Here is a 21,148-nt window from a genome sequence, read left to right as displayed (position 1 = left end):
TTTTGTTGTAAAATAGCTGTTTTATAATGTTAACAGTTCTTTCTAATAACAACTCTTATAAATATTTTCCCCTTCTAGAGTGTCTCTGGCCTAAGACTTACAGACACATTTTTGAAGAGAACATATGAGTATGATGATATTGCACAAGTCTGTGTAGTTTCTTCAGAAATCAAGCAAAGCTGAGGGAAAAAAATCTGTAGTTTTATTGGGGTTTTTTTGACCAACTTCTTGATGTTTTTGCAGTCAACTGTTCTAAAATGAGTACAAACAAAATCAAATCCCTATATAGCTGTAAATGTGATGATTATTTAATTTCTCTGAGCATTTCTTGAATGTTTTCAAATCTTTTAAAACATACATATGCATTTTATCTACTAAAAAGAAAACCTTTGAAAAAAGTGTAATTCTAGCAAATTATATTGCATTTACATCATCTCAGGACGGGGGGATGAGATTGATAAAAAAGACTAGCATTTTGTGCTTATTTTTCTTATTTTAATTTTTTATAAGTATTTAAACCCTTTCAAAATCATGGGTCTGACAAGACTAACTTCAGTTCAAAAGAACTGACCTTTTACAGACAAGTTCCAGGAATCCAAATCCAAAAAAATATAATATGGGGTAGCTGGCATGGCAATGTGTTTGCATGGTACATGTATAGCCATAGGAAATAAAACCTGATAAAGGCATAAGATGAGAGACTGGAGCTGGCACTGTTAGAGGCACTTGGAGCTAGGAATTGGAGTATAGGTCAAACACTGTGTTGGTTGTGGCTCACTCTTTGAAGAGGAAGCAATACAGCAAATCTGTCCCAATTAGCTGCTGTCATGAGCAGAGTTGTGCATCCCTGCAATACAGGACATGCTGTCAACAGGCATGTTATTTTCCAATTAGTAGGGAACTGAAAACTAAAATAGTAGAACTCAGGTATTTTTTTATTGTTAAAATAAGGTGGTGACAATTATTCTTTCCATCCCAGAGGCAATTAAATAGATTTTTAAGGAAAAAAAAAAAGGAAAAAAACACCCTGCATTGCTCTCTTAGATCAAGTTCTCTAAAGCATATACAGGAAGATGTTTTGGGCCTGGTCAAGCACTATAATGTCCTTTTCCCTAACTTTGTTTTCACAAAAACTGGAAATATTTTTGGCTGAAACATCTATGGTTACCCAGAAGTAGCCATTTAGTAGATAAAATGGCAACTGTCTTTCCTAGTTTAACACTAGGAGAACTAGTGTTAAAGACTCTAATCAGCAGCTTGTATTTCTCAGCTACCATGTTGGCACTTAGCAAATTTATAGTTAGTATTGACACTATTTTACTTAAGGCTTCCCATGTATAAAATCTTAAGAGTACTATTCAGTGTTAAAATACTGTATAAATTGAGGACCAGCTTTCTATATTGAGAGACTAAGTCCATACAGGAAAGAATAAATTAGAAATGCATCCTGCCTATGTGATAAAATCCAACTAACATAAACGGGTATATAAAGAATGCAATTTTCCTGTTACTTGAGATACATAAAAAATTAAACCAGAAAACCACAACTATACAGACAAAAAAGTATATAACTTTATTTATAATATATCTTTGAGTTAAACTACACAAATTGAAGGAGATGTAACCATATGGCAGTAAGAGGTAGGAGAGATACAGAAATAGTAGACAAGTTGCATTATGCCAGTATGACTTTCTGTTGCCATAAAACAATCTACTCAAAGTTACAGAGCTAGTTCTATCTCAGTATGCATGAGTGATTTTACTATGCACTTGTTACAAAACCAAGAGTGCAACTGAAACAGTTTCTAAGCTGAATATTTCATTAAGTGTCTCTATGATCATAGTTAGAAGAATATACTCCCATGCAAGCAGGTTACAGGAGTTCACAATTGATTGCAAAATACCTTCTTCTCTAACAAATTATTGTACTTATACACTGATGGAACAGTAATGATACAAAACAATTAGGTGTAAATGCAGATTTGCTCAGTTGAATGATAAACCACAACTGATCTTAAATTAAAGCAATATTTACAGGGATTGTGGTTTACCACTTTATCTAGCAGGATGAAAAATTTTAGCACAAGATACAGTGCAGTTACTACACGGGAAAAGCTTCCTTCCACACCCTGTGATTAAGACATGTTGCATGACTGAAACAATCTAGGCAATTCAAAGAAAAGCAGACTTTAGCATAAATGATCTCTCTGTTCATGGTTTCAGTGGAAAAGCATGTAATAACAGCTCCTGTTACTGGTTTCACTGTTTTTTGTTTAGGCTATAAAGCCCCTTCTGTTAATACATAAGAAACAGAGAGTGTTTACTAGTAAAGTATTGTGCCAGTCAGTTGTAGCACGTTCCTGAAGGCTTAGCTAATGCTGTTAACGTTTTAATATATACTCTGGTATTATCTGAAGTAAAACCTAAACACGACAATATTGTAGCATGTGAAGTGAAAGTTACAACTCCATGAAGATGACTTCAAGAGTAGTTTTCAGGTAACTAACCAATGCTTCATTCCATTTAACCTTGAGGATTGTTCTCCCATAAATCCAGTAAGCTATGGAGCTTGTACTTAACAGTAAAAGTACACAACTTCTTCTGCCCCTTTTGGATCTTAACATACTTTGTAGTTCTTAAGGAACTCTCATGACATTCATGACACTATCTCAAAGCAGAAAAGTAACTGCAGGAGGATTGCTCTTGCAAAATGAGAATAATTTGAGTTTCTACAGAGATATTGGCAGGGCTGCCCACTTCACCATGGATTTTATATTCTCCCTATCAAAGTTAGTGAAACACTCTTTGGGCAGTTGAAGATGTGAAAGAGAATTAAAAGGAACTGTGAAGTTTAACATACTAGGTACAACACTTCTCTCCTGACACAACACAGCATTCCAAGTAATACCTGTACACTTTTTGTAGCCCACCCAGAGCCTCCATAAAGCTTCCTTCTAAACGGTGTTCCTGTCCTACTCAGTGTAATTGAACTTACTTAAGTTTCCTTGAATGAATAATATTCAGGATCTGAGCTACCTCTGACAAAAGATCCCTTTAGGGATCCTCTTTCTTGTCATCAGATGTTGAGTCAGAAGCTGTTACTTGAAAATGTATTTAATGTAAAGCTTAAGTATCTCTACAACCTGAAGAAAGCAGCTACACCAACTTAAAGAGAGAATTTTCAGAAGCATTTTAATGCTGTACATAGGCAAGCCATTCAATAAAGTATGAAATGTCTTAAAATTGTTTATGTATTAAGCTTTACTTCTTTATTCAACAGATGGTAATATGGATATCCTAGATTTGTGTTTTCTCCAATTCCTTTCATTTGTCCTTGGATCAGCATTTTTCTCTCTGGTTTACTAGGGTGAGAGTCATACCATAGATGTACAATGATAATTTGTTAGAATCAAGTTTATTACTTACCCCCAAATTTTGCATTTGCTTCTGCTGGAGGAGCTCTTTTATGAGCACAAGATCAATTGGATATGAAGTCTAAGGTTGAGGACTTTCTGTGTATTTCTCCATTTGGGAGTCTGTTGTTATTCCTCCAGACTAACTGGCCGTGAGAGATCACTTTGCCTAAAAATTCAAAGCCGGCTCCTCAAATTAATTTAGATATAGGAAGAGGAAAGTGTGTTGAGAAGGTCCCTGGGCTAAGAACAAGTGTACTTTGTATCACAAAGCAGTGTGAACAGTAAACAGAGTAAAAAAAGTTAACATAGTAGACATACAGAAGAGCAGCAGTCTTGCAAGAATAATATTAACTGAGCAAGAAACAAATACTATAGAGTTGAAAAATCTTTAACTTGACTATATAACCATCATTTTAGATAGATATGTGTAATTAAAAAAAATCCCCAATTGTTTAAGCCAGTGATTTATCACACAAGAATAGAAAAAGAATCCTTCTAAGGCAGTTCTTTTTTAAAATTTTCAGTACTAGTTATTTGTACAGTCACAGGCTCAGTTTTAGCTTATTACAGTTAAGAATTTTAAGTTTATATTAAATACTGCATACATATGGAATGTAAAACAGCTTGCCATGCCTAGGAACATAGTGCCATAATTGTGACCTCCAGGGCTACCATCATGATGAGGGTACATGGCAGTAGAAAACGCTACAACTTTCCTTTCCCAAGCAAAGTTCCATTTTGATTTCTGTGCATTATCCTGCCCAGATTTATTGTCTTCTCTTTCTCCACAAAATGTGCTACTCCTTCATATGCAGTCATCTCCCTCTCTTCTGCCCAATGAAAAGTTGAAATGTATTTCCTGTTACTCATGAAAGCCCCTCCACAGCATTAAGGAAACAGATTTCTCAAGCATGAATTTTAAGTACTCACTATACCAACACTACTTAATGCTCATTACAAAAGGGCACGTCAGATGGGCCTATTGTATCAACATTTCAGTATTTCAGTACTGTTTAAAGGAGTACAGCCATCATGATTCTCACCATATAAGTAACGTATCTTTTACACTATCATTTTAGAAGTAGCTATTAGGCAAGATCAGTGCCCTACAAAACTCCTCCCCACTCAGCAGCCCCGGAGGTCAATCTGATGCACATACTGAAATGACTTGGACTTGGGGATTTTGATAAACCACCTATTCAGTGTATTGATTTTCAGAGGAGTAACTATACATAAACGCTATGTTCCAAGTTATGTGCAAGAGATCTGTTTACCAGATTTATTCTTGTTTGCAAACACACACAAAGAATTTTCTGTCTTCTATTCAAGCAGAAGAGTTACAATGGTGCTTTTGCTACTAACTATGTTATGCGTTTTGGGGTTATACATCATTCCAATTCGTATGACTTGTTGAAGTCAGGAATGTTCTTCAGTGCTGCCACTCAAATATCGGCTCCGGATATGATTTCTCAGTTGCTCTATGAGCTCAGGATTCTGCTGTTGTATCTGCTGTGCAAACTGCTGCCCCCTGTGTTGAACAGTTTTAAGTGAGCTCAGCAGCATTTGTGAGAAAACAGGACATCACAATACAGCTGAAAGGTGTATTACATTAAAATTAAGATTAAAGACACCTTAATTTCCAGTTTAAGGGATTTGCAGTATTAGGAATTTACCTGGTTGAAGTGTCTCCAAACAAGATCATTGTCATAAATTTATTTTCATTCTTTAGTACTATTACTTCTACTTGGTAACATGGAGGAGAAAAGTATCACCTTACAAAATATGTTGCCTTTTATGGTAAAATAACACATCTGCTCCAGTGATTTATTACCTTCTTTTTGACAGGATCCACTCTAACTGTTTAAAGTAACTACTCTTAGAGTTGGCATGCAACCTTATGTTAATGGTTCCAGAAATACACTATGCAGCTGCTGACTTGTACTTGTGAACACAATGTCATTAATTGAAAGCAAGCATACTATCAAATTTTTGTATCTTTCATGACTGAAGTCATAACGGATCTATCTATAACAGTTGTAGCTTAAGGATTAAATTAATAGCAGAGACTAATTCCATGTATAAGAGAAGCACAGCACTTGTTTACTAATTAAAAAAAAGTAAGTAAAAAATGATTTCACGAAAAGCCTAGCTTGTCGTCTCTGTTATTTCTGCATTTTGTGCAAGTAGCAAACTATCAAGACTCCTTCAAACTACAGTGCAGGTTGAAGGAAAGCCACATTTTTATAGATGTCTGCACAGTACACAGTTTTTATGAAAATAGCCCTAAATTTTTGCAGCAAGACATTTCTGTGTGTGATGTAAATCATAAGTTACTTTTGCCCTGAAGAGGTGAAACTTAAAAATAGTTTGGAATTGGCTAGAATGCTGAAATAAAGTAAAATTGTATGCCCTGTTAGAGATCATGGGGTGTAAGCAAATGGCATGTTTTTTTGCAGACCCTTCCAGATGGATATCATCATTCTAGTATAAAAACCTTCGGTCCTGGGTTTTGTAAAGGTATTCTTCATTATCCGGAGTTCCCTGAAACATTCCTCATCTAAATGAAGGGATGCCAGAGCAGAAATTTGTTTGACTTGTGCTAAGTAAATCCGTAGCTTTCCTAAATAGTATCTGAGATATTAAGTAGTTATCAACACAATTTGAAAGCACATGTAGGAGTACTTAAAAGATTTAAAGGAATTTAGTAAGTGGCACTAGAAAATAACAACGTGTGAGAGCCAGAAAGTGAAGCTGAGCACACAGCAGTTCAGTCATTCCAGTTGATGGCAATGTACGGAGCAAACAAATGCAGCCCTGGAAAATAAGTCTTAATGTTCCTGGTTTTAATAACAAACAGTGGGAACAGACCACAGTATTATTCCCTTGACACTGCTCCCTTTTAAATAGATGTTGCACAGTTACCCTGCTACAAATGTGACAGTAAAAACCATGCAGTTCTCACTTACGCGTGGATCAGGCTGGACAAATCCGAAAGGCCACCAACCCCAGCAGCAGGGCCACCAATGGCATTTGACATCATCCCTGACATCCTGAAACAGTTAGCACAGTGTTTGCATTGGGGTGTGCAATAAGCCCCACTTATTTTTTGAATTGCTAAGAGGAACTAAGTTGCAAGGAGAAGAAGCTAAACTTTTACTGTAAGCAAAATAAAATTACGTTTTCAATCATATATCTACATTTCAAAAATACAGCTGTAAGTACTATGCATCTTTTATTAATTCAAACGTCTTAAGACATTTGTTTTAATGATAACCCAATTTAATACTTACAGTTGTTGAATTTGAGGATTTTGCATTAAGCTTGCTGCCTAGAATAGACAACATACAGCTGAAATTATAAAACATTTACTACTTGGCTATCACTGAGAAAATCATGCAGAAGAAACCCACATGCTCTCTTCTGTTTTGTTACAAAATTAAGTTTACATGCAGAGCAAAAAGAGTCACTACAGCAACATATTTCATGGAAATGAAGCTGATACAATTTGTTATGTGTTAAAGAAAAAATAGTGGTTATAGATTCAGACATGAAAAATATGACAAGCCATTTAACATAAAAAACCCAGCCCCAGAAAACTAAACAAACAAATGAAGTATTGAAGAATTGCAAGGACAAATGTTTTCAACTGGACTTTTTGGACAAAAGTCTGTATTTTGTTGCTTCTCAGCCTGGATAAATTAATTTTGTAACTACTATTAGTACCAGGCATTAACAGTTAAGATTATGGCCACAAAATATTTCAGACCAAATTGGAGTGTGGACTTACTTTGTAGTATGGTTTTGTGGTAACATATATCTTCGCTGGTAACTGTGCATCTTCTTATTTTGTAGTAAGAATGAGGCTATTTAAATTTCTCATTCATTAGATACCTCTAAAATTATATTGCTTTTACCATAGTGTAAGGGTGTCTGTGGACTGATACTATAGGAAAAAACATGTGATTTTTCAATGTTAGTAATGTAATTCCTACAGAAATCAGTGTCTGTATGAATGCATCACCAGTAGACAAAACACAATATGTGTTTCTTAACTGTCCTATTAAAGATATTACAAAAATCAGATATATCCTATATTCATTTTATTGATCAATACATCAACATATATAGATAACTCAAAAGTAAATAAACTTTTTTGTCTAGTTAATAGTTAGATATAAAATGGATAAAATGTCACATGCAGGTCAATTCTGTGCTCAATATAGGGTTAGTTTCTTCCATCAGTAATAAGCTTTATCTAGTTTAGAAGCAAAAAAACTGAGGCTAATACCAATTTTCTCAAGGTCAGACAGTGAGGCAATTTTTTCGCCTTAACAAAAATATCCAAGTAACTACACCTTGGGAAAAGAACTCATTCATTCCAAATAAGTGCTCTGTGTCCTATCTAGTTCACCCAGTGTCTTCTGGAAACAATGTAAAAGATCCTTTCCCCAAAGTCAGCTCCATACATCATTGATTTCCAACAGACAGAGGTTGTTTTAAGTACATCATGTGGCCAGTGAAGTAGTACACATAGATGCAGTGCTATTTAATCACGAATGCCATCAGAGAACTTGCTCCCTTTTCCCTTGCCTACTGTCTCTATTATTTGGACCATGTTACCAAACCAGATATATGGATCTCTTTTGAATGCAGTGCACTTCCATACAAAAGCACTGGCTGAAATGTGCTGTTCCATTGAAGCTAGCAGAGTGCTTCTAAAGTTTTAACTGCTTTCTTAAAGGAAGTAAGTTTGGGGGTTGTTTTCTGTGGGTTTTTTTTCATTTATTTTTCTTGAAATTCCATTCTACAAAGTTAATTAATTCTGTTTTGTTAAGAAAGCCATATGGAAAAGAAAGACTACACTGAGGGAGAAGTACACAATTTGTTATTGTATTGAACATAAGAAGAATGCAGTACATGATATTTATATTCATTTTTTGAAGTCTTAAGGTTACTAGGGATAATTTGAAAGAGTAAGAACAGAAAGGTCTCTTGGATAGTTCTCCCAAAGAAGAGTTACTTTAGTCCTTGTATCATTGTTAACTGTTCTGTGGGGAATTGAAGAAATTTTCATCATGTTGTTGACAAAAGCTTTCTGTCATAGCATACATAAAAACAGCATAGCTAACCTATATGTGTTTTTTTCTATAAGTAATAGAATCAACTGGAAATAAGACAGGCTTTATTGGAGATACTTGCTTCACTTCTTGTTTTGTGTGTAAAATGATGTAGAAAAGTTTAAATTCAGTGTAATAAAACTATTGCTATAATAATACTGATTAAAATTGCTTGTGTTATTGAACAACAGTTGTTCTTAAAAGTTCAGTTTTTAAAACGGGATAATGCAAACCTTGAGATATACTCACCATACTAATGAAGGCAGGATTGTTTATCAAGCTTGCCATGTCAAAACTCAGTCCAGTTCCAGTCTACAAACAAATTGCAATTGAAGCTAAGTTTCCTACAAAATCCCAGTTTAAACTATTGTAAATAAATAGATATAGAGCAAACTTACAGGACTGGACACATCTCTTAGTTTCTGTTCTGCTATTTTCAAATTTGACTTGTAAGAGTCATTCTCTGGATCAAGATCCAGTGCTTTTTGATAACTGGTAACTGCTTCTTCATATTTATTCACGGAGGTCAGAGCCAACCTAATATGAAATAAATTCTGGTTAGAACATAAATGATCATCAAAAGCTAATGATATATTTTCTGTTCTAAGTAAAATAGTATCTCACAACTGATTTTTAGCTTGACCATTTAATTAAAACAGGTACTACTGCTTAGTTTAAGCATTTGTTTTTGTAGAGAAGGCGATCCCTCAAGAACACAATTTGCATTGTCTGTTTCATATATATACAAGTTTCATTAAAAACTCTTTGGTATCATCAAGTGACTTTTGTCACCTTAAGACCAGAAGCTGTATCTGGCATCTGTGCCTTTTTGCATAAGCTCTAAGTGTTTTTTCCAGTTCTTTTGACCTAAGAGATTATTTAGAAACTCACATGGGTAGGTAGGGCAAAGATACTCTTAATATGAGTTATGCAATGTTAAGAAACTAGACCTACAAATGCAGTGTTTATTTTTATATATATTAAAACCCCATACTTTTAATATAATAAATACTGTATTAAATATTTGAATAGAGGAGATGTTTTATGATTATATTGTTGTCTTTATATGTTTATATAAAATTACTTTTATTATTACCATTTTCATCATTTTAAAATACTGGACCTACATGTTTCAGCATTTTTGTCTCAGGATCAATGTAAAGGTTCTCCTTTTGGATCTTGTACTTCAACATCTTGACAAATAAGTTACACAGCATAGTAGTAATATATGTAAAATGCTGTAAGAAACCATATTTAATGTTTTGAAAAAGACTCTGCTCCAGCAGCTCATGAGAGCACAGGATAGACCTACTACTTTTAAGCAGTATTTTACTTCAAATTTGGTTAGCTACTATGTTTAAAATACCATCTTTCTTTGAACTATTACAGAAGTCCATGTGGCTGCAGTTTCAATTTATCTGCCACTGTATTTTCAATTTATACTGACCAAAAAACTAATCTGATCTTTTCCACATTTTGTAGAAGATTTGTGTAACCCACATTCAGATATTTAGTACTTGAGTTAACCATCTGATGCTGAACTACACAGCCTGGTTTGATAAGCCTGTGCTTATGCCCACTAACAGACTTTGGTCTTTCATCTCATGCAAACAAGTTCAGTGTTTTAGATATATCTGTGATTGTCATGGCTCTAAGAGTATAAAACTCCAGGAATTTCCCATCTAGCTCCTGGAGGAATCCACACAGTATTAGTGTTTTCTCTCTTAAATAATTTACCCCCAGAAAACACAGTCTCTCACTTTTGGCCCATTAACTTGCCAAAATAGTTTCTGCCCAGACAAGAAATGCAATCCATTATTTCTGTGATGCAATAGTGCTTCATACAGAAAAAGTATTTTACAGAGAAAGTTTCTGGGAGCACAGTACAAGTCAGAACAGCAGACTATTTCTTTCTTCACACCTCCTATCCAGGCAAGTGGTCGTTCAGGATCATGCTGGAAATACCACCTTTAACTGACATTCCCACTTTAAAATGTCTCCCATCTCTGAATATTTGTGGCATTTCTGCATCTTTCTGTGATATAACAAAGAATTTCTGTAAGATTCTGAGAAAAACTGATATGTCTCCATAATGCCATCAGAGAGCACATCTTTTTCGTAAGGACTTTTTGATGAGAAGGTATTTTCTACACTGGGGGCATGGGGGTGGGATTTCCACTTATTACTAAACAAGCATGATTTCCTCAATCAGCCTGTGCCAAATGTTTATTCATCTACTGGGTTAAGCAATGGCTTGTAGCTCAAATATGTCCTCTATTAGAACAACCAGACAATAAAATAAAGAGAAGCTTGATTGTCTGAGAATGGTCCCACTTTCAGTGTGTATCAAAGAAACACTGGTCTTACACCCAAAACTTTAAAATAGTTAAATCAGCCTGTAGCATCTCTCCGTATCAGTGAAATCAAGGGAGCCTGGATGGTGCTATATGAAGAAACAATCTAAGGAGAGTTAAATGAAACAAAACCAATTCAACAACCAATTCAACCTAAAATTCTGAAATCAATTCATCATTTCAAAAGCTCCTTAGTCTAGGTTGGTATTAGTAAATGAACTGTATTATGGAAAGTTTTTAAGTGATAGAATTCCACCATATTTTATCTTAAAATAAATGTCCCCTGCATGGTTTTGTCCCAAGCCAACAAGAATTATCACAGACAATTTCAGGGCATGGTTCAGAATTTAATACAGATCAATGCAGTTTAGCAATAGGTTGTTTGAATGTGGCCACTCCATACTGCAAAGTAAATTTTATTAACATGGACATAAGCCATTTTGGGCCAACTGACTCAACAAACAATCCCAAGCATTTTTTAATTTACTGGTATAAATATAACCTCAAAAGACATAATGCAGCATTAACTGCACTACTACAATGTGCTTGATTATTGAAAATGCAAAGCTAGACATCTTGGAAGAATGGCTCTTCAGTCAAACCAACAGCCTGTTAGAGCATTCCTGACATTGTTTTCAGTTAACACTTAAAACCACCCTCAAGAGGCTATACAGTTAATCTCTCAGACATTGCTGAGAAAACCTGCCAAAGAGACATAGCTTATTCTTGCTAAAATATCTGCTTACAAAAAATTATAGAAAAGAAAAACTGTGGCTTTATTCCTGCTAGTGTGAAGCCCCAGTGCTGTTCTCCAACAGCATCATTAACAGATTCAGTGTACCAACAGCAGAATTTTCATTCCTTTTAACTAGTTAGGAGATAGTCCATCATTACTTCCCAAACTAAATCCAGCAATTTGAGAAAGAGAAAAACTGCAAACGGATGAAAGCTGCTGGAAATGCTGGTATCAACCACATAGAAAAAGAGCTGACAGTCTGTTAGGGTCACCTTCAGAAAATTGTTATACTTACACAACAATGTTTCTGTAAGTGAATTACAGTGAATTCTGTAAGTGCCTCCAAATATTTCAGAAAATCTATGGTAATGTACACAGTGTTTACTCAGATTTCTATTAGCTTACCCCATTCTTCCATATGCTTTGCTGTACTTTGGATCTATTGCTATGGCACTCTCACAGTCCTTTATTGCTTCCCTGAAGTTGTTGAGCTTACTTTGAGCAGCAGCCCTAAGAGAAAGATGGTAAGGAAATGAAGCTTTGTCAAAAAAAACCCAACCAACCAAAAAACATACAAAAAACCAAAACCAAGCCAAACCAAAGAAACCCAAAACAAAACAACCAAAGCCCAAGCCTAGATATTCACACATTTCTGACTTATTTAATCTTACTGACTTTTCATTCGCTATTTTGGCTATGCTTAACTTTCTTTAATGAAGTAGGACAAGGAAATGTTATGAGTTATGTATGTGCTTAAGTGCATTGCTGGACTATGGTTTTGGAGAACATGTACTCACCTCTGAGGACACAAAGGACAAATAATTCTAAGGAACTGTCTAAGATCTAGCATATGACTACACACAGAATAAGTCATAAAACCTATTACAAGAAGTGAAACTGTCAAGTAGTAGTTTATATAAAATCACTGTTAAGGAGAAATACTTTATGTAATTGGTGTTTTCCAGAAGTATAGTTTTACAGACATTCAAAGGAATGCTGTGATTTTTTCCTGCTCAGGATTTTATAATTCATCTCAATAACCTCTGCATTACTAAATTACAGTTACATCTTTATATTGGAGAAATACTAAATGTTGCAGATACTAATAGAGTAAGATTAAAGACTTGACCAAATTAAAAAGGACACATTAAATTAAATGAATGTGACACAATTAAAATGAAACACACTAATAATCAAAACTTCACCAGTTTGAAAGGTTACAAACCACTCTCATTTATTTTTCCTTGGTTAAAAAATTATAGTAAAAATTAAAATATTTTCATTGCATAAAGAATATATCTTTGCTATTAAGAATCCTTTGTCCTGTGATTAGCTCCAAATTGCTTGGGTTTTTCTGACTTTGATTAAAATGTCTTCTGAATGGGACTACTTATCTGTTTTGGGCTGTTAAACAGTTGTGCAACTTCACAGATGCCAGTGAAGATTTATATATAAAAGCTGGGGGCAATGCTTGTTCTCACATGCGTTTGAACAGAAAACATTTTTCCATGTTCTCAAGAAGATTTACATGGCCAGTTAAAATTTTGAGGGCATATCAGTCCACTCTTTTCTGCGCTGCTGTGGATAAAAAGCAGTCCCACTGAATGCAGCATGTCCCCATGACTCCCTAACAAGCTTAAGATAAGAATAAGGTATATACTTACTGAAATACTCAATCATCCACAAAACTCCAAACAACTCCTGTTTTCTTTTAAATAATTACATACAATACTGTAGTGACTGACATTGAGATTCATTTTGGTTCTCACAAATGTGGTATGTGGTGATGCAACACAAAAATTATTTCTGCTCTTGCTAATTAAAACTTTGACATTTAAGCCTGTACTGAGGAAACTTCCAGTGATTTCAGGAAGCTTTTGAATCTGGTCTGATATTTCCATTTTGTACATAAAGTGACTCATGTGATCAGTTTTCACAAGGAGTGTAGATGATTTACACTTTTAAACTGCCATCCTAAATATGTAAAATGTTAGCAAACTGCATAATTTCCTTTCTCTTTAAGCTTGCCTTTAAACACTGAATCTCTCATTTGTATTTATCACAAACTAAACTCTGGAGCAATGGATGCAGAGCTTCAAAAACAGCACAATCCAGTGGGTACAGTGCCACAAGGCCAGATTGATAGCACTTAAGTTCATATATCCTATATCCTTAAATTAATAATGGAGGCACTCCAGAAGTGGGTTCATTCCAGTAGGGGCTAAAGCTGGGGCTGCCTTTGCTCTTTGGCTGCTCTTCCAAGCAGTGTTCCGCAAGAGCAGGCAGCTGTAACTAGGTTATCATGCCCTTCCAAGCTTACCTGCTGCCAAATCACTATGTCTTCTTCATTCATGATGGTAAAGAACAAGATTAGATAAGAAAACTGTAACAGCAGCATTGTTATTTTTCAACAGGTCACACATGAAAATACTATTTACAAAATGCTTGAAATCTCCAAAATGGTATTCCAGCATTGATGATTTTTTTTTTTTGCCAGTGGTAGCTAGTACTCAAGGAAACAGAGAGAGCAGCTGAGTCACTAGAACACTAGAGAAAAAGGCTTTTACTACTCTCAGCAGGCTAGAAATCACAGCCTACGTTATGATTTAATATAGACAACCTGACACACACAGTATCTTATCTGAAGAGTTGTAAGTAATTTTAAAGCCCATTTTAACTGATACAGACATGCTGAATGAGCCCATTTTTACTCTAATTTTACAAATCCAGCAATAGATTTCTAAATAGGGGTTTCTAGCCTTTGACCTCCTTCACAATTTATTTTTACAGTAATGTTAACAAAGTCCAAGAATGAAAGGTGCATATCATTTTGGGTTTACCTGTTGCAGTAATAGACTGCATTGTTTGGATCCAGTTCTATAGCCCTAGTGTAACAATCCACTGCAGCACCATAATTTTCTTCCTTCATATGATTATTACCTGAAATGAATTATAAAAAGCTCTTAAGTAATTAGATGAGACAGTATGTAGTTAGATGAGACAGCTCTGTATGCAAGAAACAGAACAGCTACCTTTTAGCATCTACAGAAGTGAGTTATGACTGCACTTTTTTGAGATACATACTTTAAACAGAAAAGTCATGGAATAATGTAAATAAAAATATCTACTATGTCTGTGAAGTTTACTATGTACGTTGCAGTACAACACAGAAATCTTCCTCTTTTCATTTTGATATTTCAGACTTTCCAGCTAGTTTCTGCTGTTAAGGAAAGATCACTACACTGAGAAGTATAATTGTAATTGCAGTTCCCCTCTAGTATAAACGATCTTTGCAAGCCCAATATGCTATGTTAATTTTTTAATCTCATTTTCTTATATGTCCCAACAACTTGTTAGTAAGTATCTAAGTAACACCACCAAAAAAATCAAATGAAAGTAAAACTAAGCAAATAAGCCCCATTTTTGTGACACTAAATAATTAACTCATTAAGAGAATGAAAACTATGCATAGTGTAAGCAATCTAAAAGGATTCAGAAGTAACATTTCTCACCAAGGGAGCTTAGAACTTCTACTTTGTAGCAAAGTTTCGCATTTCATCTATTTTAAGTCCAGTGGAAAAAAACCCAGAAACATTTATGTAACTTCTCTATGGACAGAAAACTCTGGACTAAGGTCTTTCAAAGCAAAAGACACCTTACATATTCTTTTGTCCCCAGCACAAGGCAGTCCTGGTAGTTCTCTCTTTCCTGATGACACAGTAGTAAAAAACCTTAGTTCAGTGCCCAAAGTTGTCTGTGGTTCTGCTACAATCAATTTTTGGCCAGCTAGATCCTACAGAAGCCTTGATTTCCTAGAAATGTCAAGAAATGGTCAGGAAAAATATAGACTTCCACTGACTTCTTGTATTTCAGCCAAATATTTAAACCTTCTCCTAAAATAAACAAGTCAAGGGATAGGTCAATAAGTTACTACTGATGTAGGTAACTGCGTAAGCAAAGGCTAGAAAAGTTCAGTCAGTGCAACAGTTTATCTCTGAGAGAAAGCGAGACTGTGGAGCAAGTCCTCAGTGCTTGCACTAACTGAAGCAACTATACTTGCATTTATTCATGAACACAAAGAGCTTTGTGAACAAAACCAGATTTAAGTAACAAAGTATCATCAAAGTAGTACAAAATCACATCCTCTAATATTGCTGTATTAGACTGTAATTATAGTAAGCAGTCCCTTCCAGTGAGAACTCAAACAAACTGTACTTGCATGTATACCTTCAAAATACATGCAGAATGTAACAGTATCTTTCTTGTTTCTAGAGGCCCACTGTTTATGCAGCTTTCCTTTGTTCTAAGGTAAAGATCTGTACACTAAATTATGTTGTCAGACAAAAAAGTCTTGCAAGTCAGCTGCACTCAGCAAGATTGCAGCAGTTAGTGTTCCTTTAAAACAAAAATGCCATCAATGTCTATCAACATTAGAATTTCTGATACTGGTCTGAATATGACCCAGCATACAAGGCTAAGTTGGAGATAGTATCAGTGCATACCCTTCTTGTTATCTCTCTCTCCAGCTGCAACCTTGCTACAGGAGAACAGAAAAATAGCTAGATCTACTAATTCTGCTGAGATAAGGAAAAGCAACTGTATTATTCTATTTTAATGTTATACAAAATCCTTAGGACAAAAAAATTACATAAATGGTTATACTTCTGAACATGTGTCCTCTATACTGTAAATACTACCTATTGTTATAATTATGCTGTGGTAATAAAACACAGATCTTCTTACAATCAGGCCACCATTGCACTATACAAACCTGCACATAATCTGTGCTTTTACACATCTTACACTAAGCTGAAGTGTCAAATGATATACAAGGTTAGGTGTCTAAATTCAAGTATTGAGTAGTCTGGAGTGTATATTACTTCCTGGTACCAAGAAAGAAAATTCAGCTCCCTGATTTTATTTTGCCACTCATTAGTGAAACCAGAGGAGCAGGCTGGTGGCCACAAAGGTGAGGCAAGTTGTTCGTTCCATTGTTGAGGGTATACAGATAGAAATCAGAAAGTCACAGTTATATACGATACACATCAAGTAGAATTGTCCAGGTTATCTAATTTATTTCCTAACTCAGGCTAGAAAATACTCGTAACTGAAAAGCATGATAGTGGTGATAGATAATATGTGCGTGAACATGTGTAGGATCAAAACAACAGAGAAAGCAGGACACAAAGTTTTATTTTTATTATGGGAAATTACCAGAGGCATTTCAAGCAGTTCAAAACTGCTTACTAATGCCCCTGACAGATGACACTCTAATCGGTCCTTTGTTACCAAGTCCAGACCCTTCCAGTTTTTTTCAGCAGAGCTGTGGAATTACTTTAGTAAAACCACACAAAGACTAACACATAGCACACTAATTTCATTTCTTCAGTCTATTTCACAGACCCTTGTGGACTGAAAGACAGCAAGACCAAAATCACAGATTTAAAAGAGCTGTAACACCCACACCTGCAAAGTGCTGACTATTCCTATGGTTCAATAACCATACTGAAACCAAGAGGTAGTCTTCACTTTCCATGAGTTGGTAGTAACAGCAAAATAAAAAGCCAGCATTCACAGCAGGTAGGTTACAACTTACCAACACATTTTCACTTGTGACCTAACCATGTTTGAGCTCTCATTCTCAGAATTAAAAAGCTAATGAGCAACTCCAACAATTAGGAAAACGTATTTCAGAGCCAGTAGTGAACTGCATTTATGATTACACATGGCCAGTTTTAAGGTAAGAGAGACATGGAATTCATTTTGAAAAACAATAGGACTTCTTCCACATTATTACAGAAATTTTGAGAGGATTATTTCTGCCTTGCAATTAGAAGTTTACTTGTTTTTCCTATAAAACTCAGCTACCTGAAAATCTAACAGGTCATAAACAATGTGATTCATAAAGCATCAATCCATAACAGTTATCAGTGCTACATGCTTTTTATAATTTCTCTCCCCTTCTTTCTGAGGGGAAATAATATGGATTCCTTCTTAGGCAGCATTAGTGACTTCTATGGTACAGCTGCTTTTCCTCACAGAACAGCAGTAAGAGCTGCCAGAGGGAAAATAAACAACTGGCTTGCCTGCAATTTTTATAAAGCACACAAATAATTTCACATATGTGAAATATTAACCCTAGCAAGTTCACAAGAATTTTTCCATTGGCTTCTGTTGGGTCAGTTTTTAACCAATGTTTGACATCACATACCCATTTCAATATGAGTAGAAACTTGTATAACAATTCCATGCACAAACAGCCAAACAATAGCTGTTCATTCTTTAAAGTTTCAGCTACCTAGGAATATTTCCAACTTTACATGTTATCCCATAGATTTTAAGCAACCTCCAGAGCCAGGAAGAGAACAAACATTATTTCCTTTGCTCCCAGATGGAACAAATTACCTAGCCCTCTTAGGACATAGCAGTTACCAGAGAATCTATAAGCTGAAGTTTTTTTGTGGGGCGTGTGGTACCCAGCTGCTATACCATCACTACCCACAATAAAGCAAAAATATAGTAAGAGCATAAGTAAATTTATTTCTATTTTTATTACAAACCTTCATCCTTCAGTTGGTCAGCCTTTACAACGCCTTCTGGTAAAGAACGTGACAGAGGCAGCATGTCATTCTGTACGGGAATAAAACCAAGATTTTTTCCTTTAATATATAAGCCCTGATTTTATCAAAAACTTTCACAAAGAAGTGAGCAACATCAGCAAACTACGAATGACCTTAGGCACACCAGGCATTTATCTCTGGGAATTGCAAAATGCTTAAATGAAGAATAAAAAACTTCAAGTGAGAATGAGGCATCCACTCTTTAGTAATTCTCTAAATGGAATTTTCCATGTCTAGCTGAAATTAATTCCTCCCACTGCCCCTAAAGATTCACATTATCCTAGCTTTTATGGAAATGTAGGTTTTTTCATATTTTCCTTAAGTTTTCACATCATTTTGACCTATACAGAACTTTAATATTGTTGTATTCATATACAATATGAAACCTTAGAAGAGTAACTCTAGAATCTAAATTAAATTCTTACCTTTTGAATAGAATTTGTGAACATTTCTATCAAATGCTGTGAGGATGCAAGATGAGTATCTTCCAGGGTAATCTTAAACACAGTCTCCAGACACTGAATTGCAACTTACAGGAAAAAAATTTAATAACATAGGTCACCAGTTTCTCAATATAAGCATAATTTCACTAATTTATTTATAAAGCTGTGACTCACTTCCTTATTCAACTACTAAAAGCAGCTCCTTGGAACATAAAAAGAATATCTCCTGATCCCCACAGAATGAGCTTGCTGAAAAAGATCTAAGATATACACAATCCACATATAGTTTGGCCATTATATTTAAACCAATTTAAATTTTAATTTTAATTTTTTCAGTCTTTTAAACTTTTTTTAAATATAAAAATATAATGATTTAAGAAGAGCACCACAACTCATAACATGACTAGAAATATCCATGTGTCACACACACCACCTCAAAGCACACAACTGGCATATATTTGTGTGCCGTAACAGCTGGAAGAAAATGGTTCATCTTTACTGTACAGAACAAAGGCAAGATACTTATTAGTCTTACCTTTTTTTGGAAAAAAAGTATATTTAGTTGAAGATACTTTATTAATCAAATGCTGCATTAATCACAAAACTTTGTCCTATAAAAAATATATCTGCAATATCCTTTCACATGTTCTGTGTGTAAGGATTAGCCTGCAATAATGTAAATACACTCACCTAAAAATGAAAACCTAAAAATGCAGAGCCATATCCCTAGCTGAAGTTTTAAATATGCTCATAGTATTAGACAAGATTACTGGCAATTACTATACACAATTCTGTCTATATATATACATATATATATATGTACATACACACAGTTAAACTATTGCAAATGACATCATTATTTTCCTTATAATCTTAAGAACCTAGTACAATGTTTTTATTAACATATATCATCTAAATGTTTTAGACTGAAAACTGAGGAGGAACAAAGAAGGGTCTTTGTAAAGCCTAGCTTCAACAGAAAAATGGGTGTTTTAATACATATTAGGCACAACCACAAGTATCTGAATTCAAATTAAGTATCAGTAAAAGCAGATTCTTAGTATTTAAACTTACCCTCAATCCAATGTTAACATAATAAATAGAATTTGAATTATTTTTTGCATTATGATGAAACTGAACACTGATCCAAAATTAGAAGAGTAAAATTACTGAACATTAAAAACTATAAGGCCAATTTTTATCTTCTATGTCACAGCTGGCAGGAAGGGGTCGGAGGGGAGGGGGAAGAGATTTGTAAAATAGGTAGTAAAACCTGGAAGATGTATTTTTTTAGAAAATTATACAAGAGAAATTTCTTAAAAACAGTATGGCATGACACAAAGTTAAAGTTGATAGCATGTAACAACTGAATACACTGCTAAATATGCATTATACAAATTGGTCCTATAATCTATAAATCAATTGACCAGGTCCTAAATCACCCAGTAAGAGCACTGAGGTATTCAGGTTAAACTCATTTGTCTCCTGCTATGTGAAAAACTTAATTCTTGTAAAAACAGATTATGCTGAATTTTGAAATATATATAAACCTTTAATAGTACTTTTTATTACCAGGCTGATTATAAAATCAGTGAAACACATATAATTTTTCCTTATATGGCATAATAGGAAGCCAGTTGCAATAGTTTCTTACTAATTTTCCCTGCCAGTTTTTTTACTGAAAGGCACTCCCTTTTTTGAATGCCTCTCCTCATTTGTAATTTTGCATAAATTTGAAATACAACACAATCCCTTATCTTTCTTAAAGCATTAAATCTATGACACCAAATCTCTATGATATAGAAGAGTTTCACAAAATGCAGCAGTGCACATTATGTGTAAACAAAATTACTCTGACTACAGTATTATTACTACTCAGCATTTTCATCAAATAATTAGTTGGTGCTGTAAATTCCCATATTTCTACTTCAAGTGCGAAATGGAATTTATAATCCTTCTATCTATCACATATAGTGTATGTGATATATATAGATATAATAAAATTAGGACCTCTTGTAGGATGAATCAATAGGTTAGAATAACCAGTGGCTAAATGCAAGCCAACAACAGAAACCCACATAGAAAGAAACATTGCTGAACAGAAACATTTTCAAATCAGAAAATATAATAAGTTCTGACAAGGTCTGTAACTACCCTGTTTTAACACTATACAAAAACACAACTCCAGTCAAGTCAAAGGAGTGGAAACCTGGTTTTGCCTGAAAAGTTTTTCAGGAGGCCAGACTGCCAGCACCTTGATATCCCATTTATCCAAGTGAGGCGCTGTCAAATTCTGCAAGCTCGATATTATCAGGGAAAGATTTGATGCACACGTGAGCTATTCACCTGAGATTTTTCCTATGTCTGATATCAAAGGCCAAAGTTATCTGTTCGGGAGCTCTACCATCATACACCTAGGTGGCTGAAGCTTGAACTGACCACCTGCCAAACCACTTCCCTGC

General features: G+C 34.8%; 2 protein-coding genes across 6 annotated transcripts in view; one reads left to right on the top strand and one right to left on the bottom strand.

The window, feature by feature from the left end:
- Positions 1 to 21,148, top strand: part of TRAPPC13 (trafficking protein particle complex 13) — a 40,099-nt gene that overhangs the window by 16,754 nt on the left and 2,197 nt on the right. For 3 of the 5 annotated variants that reach the window (XM_031063861.1, XM_031063863.1, XM_005429294.2), the window contains one exon: positions 79 to 3,243. The exons of 1 other annotated variant lie outside the window; for it this stretch is intronic. In XM_031063861.1, the coding sequence (XP_030919721.1) occupies positions 79 to 183 (105 nt within the window). In that variant the 3' untranslated portion in view covers positions 184 to 3,243. Of the gene's footprint in view, positions 1 to 78; positions 3,244 to 5,872; positions 8,659 to 21,148 lie in introns of those variants that run through there. One more of the 5 variants, XM_031063862.1, reaches the window with a different exon arrangement.
- SGTB (small glutamine rich tetratricopeptide repeat containing beta) overlaps positions 1,551 to 21,148 on the bottom strand; it is a 22,324-nt gene continuing 2,726 nt past the window's right edge. Inside the window, exons 2-10 of the mRNA XM_005429293.2 lie at positions 18,669 to 18,772; positions 18,184 to 18,253; positions 14,464 to 14,563; positions 12,029 to 12,133; positions 8,932 to 9,070; positions 8,783 to 8,845; positions 6,707 to 6,744; positions 6,383 to 6,466; positions 1,551 to 4,944 (exon numbers count right to left, since the gene is read on the bottom strand). Of these exons, the coding sequence (XP_005429350.1) occupies positions 4,833 to 4,944; positions 6,383 to 6,466; positions 6,707 to 6,744; positions 8,783 to 8,845; positions 8,932 to 9,070; positions 12,029 to 12,133; positions 14,464 to 14,563; positions 18,184 to 18,253; positions 18,669 to 18,772 (815 nt within the window). The 3' untranslated portion in view covers positions 1,551 to 4,832. The remainder of the gene's footprint in view (positions 4,945 to 6,382; positions 6,467 to 6,706; positions 6,745 to 8,782; positions 8,846 to 8,931; positions 9,071 to 12,028; positions 12,134 to 14,463; positions 14,564 to 18,183; positions 18,254 to 18,668; positions 18,773 to 21,148) is intronic.

The sequence above is a fragment of the Geospiza fortis genome, unplaced genomic scaffold (genome assembly GCF_000277835.1).
Source record: "Geospiza fortis unplaced genomic scaffold, GeoFor_1.0 scaffold397, whole genome shotgun sequence".
Taxonomy (NCBI): Eukaryota; Metazoa; Chordata; class Aves; order Passeriformes; family Thraupidae; genus Geospiza; species Geospiza fortis.
Note: the sequence above shows the minus strand (reverse complement) of the source record. Positions and strands in the feature narration are given on the sequence as shown.